Source organism: Camelina sativa, chromosome 1, assembly GCF_000633955.1.
Source record: "Camelina sativa cultivar DH55 chromosome 1, Cs, whole genome shotgun sequence".
In the NCBI taxonomy this organism is placed as follows: domain Eukaryota; kingdom Viridiplantae; phylum Streptophyta; class Magnoliopsida; order Brassicales; family Brassicaceae; genus Camelina; species Camelina sativa.
In genome coordinates, this window is record NC_025685.1 from 12,243,807 (window position 1) to 12,253,248 (window position 9,442).

At 37.4% G+C, this 9,442-nt stretch overlaps 1 protein-coding gene across 1 annotated transcript; it reads left to right on the forward strand.

Moving 5' to 3' along the window:
- On the forward strand, window positions 1-2,633 carry LOC104788713 (protein TIC 22-like, chloroplastic). The gene is made up of 7 exons (XM_010514501.2): window positions 1-654; window positions 764-838; window positions 1,536-1,592; window positions 1,803-1,862; window positions 1,960-2,040; window positions 2,133-2,168; window positions 2,251-2,633. The coding sequence occupies exons 1-7, from the start codon at window positions 112-114 to the stop codon at window positions 2,329-2,331; spliced, it is 933 nt and encodes a 310-aa protein (XP_010512803.1). The 5' UTR covers window positions 1-111; the 3' UTR covers window positions 2,332-2,633.

The window sequence follows — 9,442 nt, forward strand, 5'->3', positions numbered from 1 at the left end:
ACCATCCCCAAGTGTCTGTCGTCTTCGCAAAGCCTTTCATAATAAACAGACAACTCTGTGCTGGTTTTATCAGTATCAAAGCATCATTCATTTTTCCCGTGAAAAGTAATAATGAATTCGAACATTCCCTCGCAATCGAAACATGAGAACCAGCTTAATAATATACATCAATCTTTCTCTAATCTCCAATCCCAATGCTCCAATTTACTCCACAACGTTTCCCAAAGCCTTAACCCAAATATCTTCTCTGCTCTCAATTCGTTCCGAGATCAAGCTAAGCAAGCTTTAGATTCCGGACTCTCTCGCTTCATTCCCGTTTCTCGCTCTGGTAACGCACCCCTCTGGGCGAGAATTTCTGAGAACGACGGCGGCGGCGGTGGGGCGAGGACTCAGGTGACGGCTCCGGTTCGTGGTAGTAGCGGGAAAGGGTTATCAGGTGATGCTATTGAGGAGAGATTAGCGGGAGTTCCTGTTTACGCGTTGAGTAATTCGAATGGTGAGTTTGTTTTGGTTTCGGGTACTTCTACTGGGAAGTCTCTAGGTTTGTTGTTTTGTAAAGAGGAAGATGCGGAGACGCTTCTTAGACAGATGAAGAGTATGGATCCTGGTATGAGGAAAGAAGGTTCTAAAGTTGTCACTCTTGCTCTTAGCAAGGTAATTTTTATTAAGGATGATTCAATTAACTCATTTGGGGTTCTTTTCTTTTTTTTTTTGTTTTCATACTTAGTCTCCTCTGACACTTTGGTGTGTGGTGTTGTTGCAGGTGTTTCAGGTAAAAGTTAATGGTGTGGCTTTTAGGTTGATTCCTGAGTCTACTCAAGTGAAAAATGCTCTCAAGGTGAGTTGGATTTTTCCCATAGTCTTTGGATACTCTAGAGATGCTGCTGAACATGATTGACTGTTATCATTCTTTAATGAGGAGCCTTTGTGTTAATTTTTAATAGTTAAGTCAGTTAGCTAGTGTGGTAACTGATTAGAAGGAAGTTGAGGCAGAAGGAGAGGGGATTCTTGATTCGTCTAGCTTTTGTTTGGGTTTTAGGGGAGCTTTGGATGCTTTAGAATTCATCTTAGGGTTCTATCATTGGTGCTTTTTGATTTGGTTTGTTCTCAGTTGTCTTCTGTACGTTGATTTAGAGAGTGGGTAAATAAAGAGAGAGTTGTTTTCTCTTTATTATCAGACTCTTCCTCTATATCACATTTCTGATATTATCTGACATAGCGCATATGGGTAAATAATGTAAACCTTAGTCCTAGACCATAGAGATGCAAGAGTTAGGACTTCAGGTGACTCTTTGGATTTCTGTCATGGTATTGGCATCCCTCTTCTGGCTAGGAAATTTCCATGTTGTTTGTTGATATTGATATTGACAACCTTTCCTGCGCCAACAAGTGGTTTTCTTTAGGAGTACACTAGGGTTTCTCTGCAGCATATAGGTCTTCCTAGATGTACCATTGTTTTTCTGAAAACAGACTGTAGCATTTGGATAGACACGGTGAAAAAGTAAATTACATGTCTCTTCTATATGTGTTTACAGGAAAGGAAAACAGCTGGTATCGATGATGATGACTTCCATGGTGTTCCGGTTTTCCAGGTAATGTGCAAACGAGCCAATGCGTTTAGTGGTTGTGAACTTTGGACAGCTTTTTCGTTTTTACTCTCTCTAGTTGTCTATAATTTAGTTTCTGAGACTATAGTTGTTTCGGCTGCATATCATCCGTGGAAATTGCAAAAAATTGAGATGAGACAGGTTTTTCTCCAAATATCTGGTTTTTCTAACAATCTGACTTGTGTTGTCTCTCAGTCAAAGAGCTTGATTTTACGAAGTGAAAACATGAGTTATCGCCCTGTTTTCTTCAGAAAGGTTATTTAAAATTACAACTTATAAGACCCAGTTCACCTTTGTCCATACACTGGTTATATATGGTCAGCAAGATTGAATCTTGGTTGAGTTTTGACAGGAGGATTTGGAAAAATCCCTAAGACGAGCGTCCAGCCAACAGAACCGACTCAACCCTGCTCTGAAACCAGGCGATATTCAGGTTTTCTTGTTATTTAATTTGAATCTCATATATCTTGTCAGTCCATAATTTTCTCATCTCATATTAAAATTGCATAATTTTGTATTCCAAAGGTTGCAGTATTCGAAGATATTGTCAAGGAGATGAAGGTAAAAAATCAAAGAGAAAACACTACAGACGTTCAGTAATGCATTTGTCTTTAAGAATGATGGGTTTGTATCGAAATTGCAGGAAAGCACAAGTTCAAGCTGGGACGACATTGTGTTTATACCGCCTGGTTTTGAGGTTTCAACTGAACAAACCCAGGAGTAGAGGAAATCCTTGGAGCGTCAACCCGAACCCAATCCTTCTCCCTTTTCACATTCCTATCTCATCATTCAACAACGTGGATGAAGACAGAGAGTTAATAGATAGGGTTGATGATGTTCCCCTCCATTAACATTCTTCTCAAATTGTTGCTTCTTCTATGTCGTCCTATGATTTCTAGCCTCCTTATAAGTTTTTTTCTAATGACATATTTCGCTTTGAATTCACTCTTATAGTACTAGAACAAAGTAAGATTAGCAGCTGGTACTAATATTTGTTTACATTTATTCCTAAGACGAAATTTTTAATCCACGGACGACATATTCCTATGAAGTTGACCTGGTTTTTGAGGTTCCAGCTGAGCAAACCCAAGAGGTGAAAATTCCGTGGAGCTTCTTGTTATTACATAATTTGATCTAATTCTATTTATAATATTCAAAACTCTTTTTTGAATGAAAATTAAATTAAATATGCGAAAAACAAAATTTCATTTTTAAATATGAGAAAAAAATGAGAACTTTTGAAATAATCAAAACTCTCTTTTGAAATGAAAGTTAATTTGGTTGAAAACAGCTTATTCTACTAACCACAACATGTTTTCGTTGCAATCATTTTTAAAAAAACTTTATATTGACACATGCAAATAAAATTGAAAATAAACATGTAAACTTTTTTTTTTTTTGGGTGAGATTTAAACATGTAAACATTATCAAGAAGAATTCATCCAAAAATAAACATCAGATTCTTTTTTATCTCGTTGACTTGGCCTCACCACATTTCTTTTCTATTTTTTATTTTAGTTTTTCCCCTAATTTAATTTTTTTTTTTAAACTAATTTAAGTGTGTGTGTGTGTGTTATGTGTATATACTGAGAAAAACAGCAACAAATATTAGCAAATAATACACACAAGACTGTTTGTCCAAAAAAAAACAGGAAAAAAATACACACAAGCCTTCACTATAGTTTTGAATCAATCATGAGATATCTTATTTCATCTATACTTTTATGTTTTCTTATGTTCCTCGTTATGAACAATGTTAAAGGTAATATATTATTTTCGTTTAGATTTTAAATTCATTTTTTACAAGCTACGAAAACATTAATTAACTAGTCATCATACAAGATGGTTTGAAAATAAAGGCTTCAATCTTTTCGTAATTGTTTAACTAAAACATCTTATTGTTTTTAATTGATTGATAATAGGAATTGAAGCGAAACCAGCATGTCCATATGACCTGAGGAACCCGGGAAAATGTGGGGCTAACAAGATTCAGTTTTGTGTGGATGAATTTAAAAAGACTAAATATTTTTCTAAGAATATTACCCAGAATATGACCCGTTGCCGGCCGTGTAGAGACACTAAGGTGGAAAACAAGGACGTTTATAAGTGCATATGTTATAGTAGAGGGGTAAAAGATATATGTTAAAAGAGTACTTTTGAGTATCTTACATTCTTACTCAATCTTCTCAAAATTTTCCAGTTCTTTTTTTTGAGGTATAATAATACTAGAAGATGAAAGACCTTGATGTATCTTTTCATCTCGTAATGATGTTTATTTCATTTATATATATTTTTTTATTTTATAAAAACTAGTGATTATATATTGAAAACAGTGTGTATACTCAACTTTTTTTTTTTTTTTCAAAATATACTTATATTGATTTAAAGCTGATCATTACACAATTGTTCATGGAGCTATAGAGGCTTGATTACAGATTCAGCATAGAAAGGGGAATCAATACATCCAAACTGTGCTAACAAGTGAGCTGATTTATTACAGGATCTTCTTGTAAAAACAGAGGTACAGAATTGAAATTTAGAAATCCATAATTTTAAATCAAAAAGAATGTTTATGAGCTGTCTGTGTCTCTTTCCACCATTGATGATGTTTATTAGAACTTCACAATCTCCTTCTAAAATTATCGATGTGTATCCTCTGATCCAAGTCTGTTGTAAAGCTACAAACATAGCTTTTGCTTCTGCCTCCAGTGGGGAGGAAGTATGTGGCAAACGAATTGCACCCCAAACTAAAGCTGAACCTAAATTGTTTCGAATAATCCATCCGCCAGATGCTTCATGATTCTGGTTGTTATATCCCGCATCAAAATTGCATTTCACATAGTCAGCTGTTGGCGGTGGTCTCCACTTATCTAGATTTATTTCATCTCTTCTCTGATTCTGTTGTGTTATGCGATGCGTTAGATCATAGAATTGTTTCGCATCTGATTTTGACCATAACACAGTTTTTGATGGACTCTCCCTAATGTTATTAAAAATCACATTATTCCTTGCTTTCCAAATTCTCCATAATAAACAAATGGGTAGCATTGATTCAGCATTTAAGATTGTTGTATTGAGAACTGAAGTAACAAGAGTTAAAATGTTCTCCTCCGCCTCATGTGCTAGATTTTCTATGTTAATAGGAGGGGTACTCGAAAAGCGCCAGACCATAAGTGCAAAAGGACATGTAAATAAGGCATGGTTGATAGTTTCCTCCGCTTGATGACATCTAGAACATAACGTATCTAAGTTCATACCACGGGACCGTAGCCGGGATAAGGTTGGAAGACTTCGTGAGATAATTCGCCAAAGAAAGTGTTTTATCTTTGGGATGATAGGTAATCTCCAGATTCTGCGTTTAAGATCAGGTGAACCATGCGGTATGTCTGGTGGGATATCACACGATAGAGGATCATGTGTTAACAGCCAGTAGCCTGATTTTACAGTGTAGTCACCCGAAGGACTGTAATTCCATATGATAGAATCCGGTTGATCAGTTTGTGAAAGAAACATGTTTTTGATTTCATCTATATCTTCTGGTCTGATTGTTGTTCCAAGCTTAACCATATCCCATGATCTTGCTTGTCCCGAAACTAACATGAGAGTATTTATAGTATCGTTGTTTCCATCGTTGATAGCAGTGATTGGCCGTGGAGGATGTGAATCGAGAACATTGTCTATGCCTAATCTTATCGTTTTTCCATCACCAATGTTAAACCTTGATCCTTTTTTTATTAGAGAGATTCCAACTAAAATAGATGACCAGCCATAAGATTGATTTTTCCTTGATTTAGCTTCTAATACCGCTGTGTCTCTATAATAGCAAGCCCTCATTATTTGTGCAAACAATGAGTTTGGATATTGGATTAGACGCCATGCTTGTTTAACTAGAAGAGCATCGTTAAATTTTTCAAGATCCCGAAAGCCTAGTCCCCCCTCTTTTTTTGAGTACTGTAGTTTTTTCCAAGCTATTCAGGGAATTCCTCTGTGTTGAGCATCTTTTTCCCACCAGTATTTCATAAGTATAGATTCAATGTCCGTTATAACACCCTTTGGGAGTTTAAAGCAAGACATAGCATATACAGGCATAGCTAAAACAACTGATTTGAGCATTATTTCTTTGCCTGCTGGGGATAGTTTCCTCGCACTCCAACTGGATGTTCTCTGTTTCACTTTTGTTATTATATACTCAAACATTTCTTTCTTTTTCTTGCCAAACTGCTCCGGTAAACCCAAATATTTTCCTCCACCTCCATGATTTGGGATATCTAGAATCGATTTTAACCTGTTTTGCGTTGAACCATACACGCGTGTACCAAAAGTTATCATGGATTTGGCCGTGTTGATTTGTTGCCCGGAGTAGTATTCGTAAACATCAAAGACTTCTTTCAATGCTCTACAATTTTTCACATTAGCATGGCAAAAGAAAAGGCAGTCATCTGCAAATTGGAGGTGAGTTATTCTAGGTACATTATCTCCCACTTTTACACCTTTGATATCCTTATCCGCTACTCTTGATTGTATAAGGTGACTTAGTATGTCTGAGCATAATATGAAAAGGTAAGGGGAGAGGGGGTCCCCTTGTCTAATCCCTCTTTCTGGTTTGATATTACCAAAAGGTGAACCATTGATCAGGACCGAGTAACTCACTGATTCTACAGTGGCCATGATCCATGTTATCCATTTCTCGCTAAAACCAAAAAGCTGAAGAGTTGATCTCAGGAAGTTCCATTCAACACGGTCATAAGCTTTGCTAACATCAGTTTTGACCGCCATATACGATTTAGACACTTCGTGGGCTAACATGACATTATCTTGAATTAGTCGTCCCAGAATGAAAGCTGCTTGTGCATCAGATATTATCCCATTCAAGTGTTTTTTTAGCCGACATACTAAGCACTTTGAAATGATTTTATACATAACATTACATAGTGCTATCGGTCGATAATCTGAAAATGTGGTTGGATTGTCTATCTTTGCTATCAAGCATATATTGGTATGGTTCAATCGTTGCGGCATTGGTGCTGTGTCAAAGAATTGTTGTATTTCTTTTACGACATCCGTACCAACTATATCCTAGCATGTTTTATAAAAACGCGCTGTTATGCCATCGGGACCAGGAGCTCTGTCTTCACCTATTTGACACACTGCTTCATAGATTTCATGAGCATCGAAAGGTCGAGTAAGATCAGCATTCATATCCGAAGTAACTCTTGGTTGAAAATCAGAGAACACATCTTTTGTTACTTGATGACCACTGGTGGAAAATATATTATGAAAAAAATCTTGGGCATGTGCTCCTATTGCTTTATTACCATATAATATATTTCCATATGTATCCTGGATCGAGTTTATTTGATTTTTCGTGAATCGGATATTAGCACAGGCTTGAAAAAAACTTGTATTTCGATCTCCTTCCAACATCCATTGATTTCTGCTTTGTTGCTGCCAATGTTTCTCTTCATCCAAATATGCCTTTGTGAGCTCATTTTGTAAGGTTGGGATATGCCTTCGAATACAAGGATTTAAACTTTCCATAGCTGTATTGAGTTGAGATTGTAAAGCCTTTATTCGAGATTGGGAATTCAGTTGATTTTCATGTTTTAGTGTTGCCATTGCTTTCCTGCAAGAGGCAATTCGATTCGAAATTGGGATATTCTCTTCTCGAGTGTGTATGTCCCAACCTTGTTTAACCGCTTCTTTAAATCCATCAACGTCGCATAAACGTTTATCAAAGAAGAAGGCTCGTCTTCTATATGAGGATCCGAAATTAAAATTTATTAGTAGTGGTTTATGATCGGATCCTGTAAAGTCCAAGAATTCGACTTCAACATAAGGAAAAGCAGCTCCCCATGGACCGTTTTGAAAAGCTCTATCTAAACAACATTTAACGGTATGGGAATGTCTTTCTCCCACCCAAGAGAACCTATCACCTCTGTGTCGAATATCTTTGAAATCACAACTTGTCACCATGTGATTGAAGTCACGGAAAGTCCAATCAGGCCTGATTGGACCACCAAGTTTTTCTGAGTTGTTAAGAATTTCATTAAAATCTCCTATGAGTAGCCAAGGATCATGGCGATGGTAGGATATATTTTCCAGTCTCTCCCAAAGAAGATATCTTTCATTTTGAACAGGGTGACGATACACACAAGACAAATAAAAGCTTATGTTATTAATGTTTACAGAGACATCAATGAGTCGCTCATCCATTGAAATTGGACTGAGCGCTACATTCTGTTTCCACATCAAAGCTAAGCCTCCACTCCTTCCATGAAGGGCTGGATAAGTATATTAGCAAATCCTAGAGCATTCTTAAGTTTATATAATACATCACACTGATTAAGAGTTTCAATATGAAAGAGAACATCACACTTAGTAATACGACATAGGCTAGTGAGTCGTGATTGTGTTAATGGTGGACCTATGCCTTGGCAATTCCAGGAGAGGACTCTCATATTGGATCTGGGGGTACCGGGCCCCCTGTGCCTCCGTCGAATCGTTGGTTGACTGAGAAAGATCCAAAAGACTCTGTAGTCTTGCTTTTCTTCTTGAATTGACTCAGGACCGCCAATTCATCTGCTGCCTCTGCTTTGTTGAAAGCGTCCTCAAAAGATAGTCTTTTACGCTTCATGAAGACAAACTCGGAGAGGGCGTTGTCAGAAGATGCCTCAAACAAACTCTCGTAACAATTAGAAGCACGAACGTTGGTCTTCTGTTTAGCCTGCAAGTAGCGTATCTTTTCTGCATTTAGATCCACATCAGGAAACACAAACGGCACCCGTGTTGTACCTCTGAAGCCCTTATCTGGTTGAGTCGTGTTACCAGTTGGTGGTGGCATCTGGATCCCCGGTATAAGAGTAGCAGGGTCGATAGACGGTAATGTATCCGCTTCAGACATGTTATTGTCTCCAGTCGAATGATTGTCATCATCACTACTATCACTCGAGTCTCCTTGACGATTGATATGTTACGGTTTTGACTCACTTTGACCCTGTTTATTTGATAGTTTTGTAGTTGTTTGAGTTCTTTTCAGGTTATAATAAGAGGCTAGGAAGCTAAAAGCAAGGATTGGAACAGCAGGAGCAATCGGAGCAGAAAGGAGTTGAATTGGAGCAGAAAAGCTGATTTTAGACCCAGGAGCACATGCTCCCGATTTCCGAGCACATGCTCCCAACTCTACGGTTTCATGACGACACGTGGCAAGCATCTAGGCGCCGATTCCCTGCCTAATTCCCCTTATTTTAGGCGATCCTTTGTGAGAGAAAGAGGGCTGAGATCGCTTTTTAATAGGAAGATTTGAATTTGGATTCTTTCCTTATTTTTCTCTACTTGTATGCCATTTAACCTAGGGTTTTTAGGAGAGAAAATATACCTTTTCTTTTGTTTTTGGGGATCGACGTTTTTGTGAGAAGGAGAAGAGCGGCTACCTTGTGAAGCATTCTCTGAACCCTTTTTATTTTTTTTTATGTCATTGAATTTCTCATCTTTTGCTATGATTCATTTCTCTATGTCTGAGTAGTTTTCTTTGCTAGATTAGGGGTTTAAAAAGGGGTTTCATGGGTTAGCAACAGAACACAAATAGGGCTTTATATAATCGATTGTCTTCACTATTGTTAGACTTAATGCTTAGGTTGATTTGATCACCCAATCTATGATTCTAGGTTTATCTATTCATCAAAAGTGTAATAGGTTGCTAGAAAAGACATTAGTGGGCAAATTATCCTAGACCTGCGAAAGTTGATGTGTAGGTGATTTGTGAACTTATCATTCCTGTTCTTTAATGCTTGTCTGCGATTCTGGGCTCAAACGACAGTTTAGGGTTTATGGACCGC

What these genes read in the sequence shown, in the direction of transcription:
- LOC104788713 (XM_010514501.2), top strand. Translation starts at nt 112, where the DNA reads ATGAATTCGAACATTCCCTCGCAATCGAAACATGAGAACCAGCTTAAT. An exon ending in TCACTCTTGCTCTTAGCAAG is followed by an intron (nt 655 to 763) that starts GTAATTTTTATT and finishes GTGTTGTTGCAG; the next exon opens with GTGTTTCAGGTAAAAGTTAA. An exon ending in GCCCTGTTTTCTTCAGAAAG is followed by an intron (nt 1,863 to 1,959) that starts GTTATTTAAAAT and finishes GAGTTTTGACAG; the next exon opens with GAGGATTTGGAAAAATCCCT.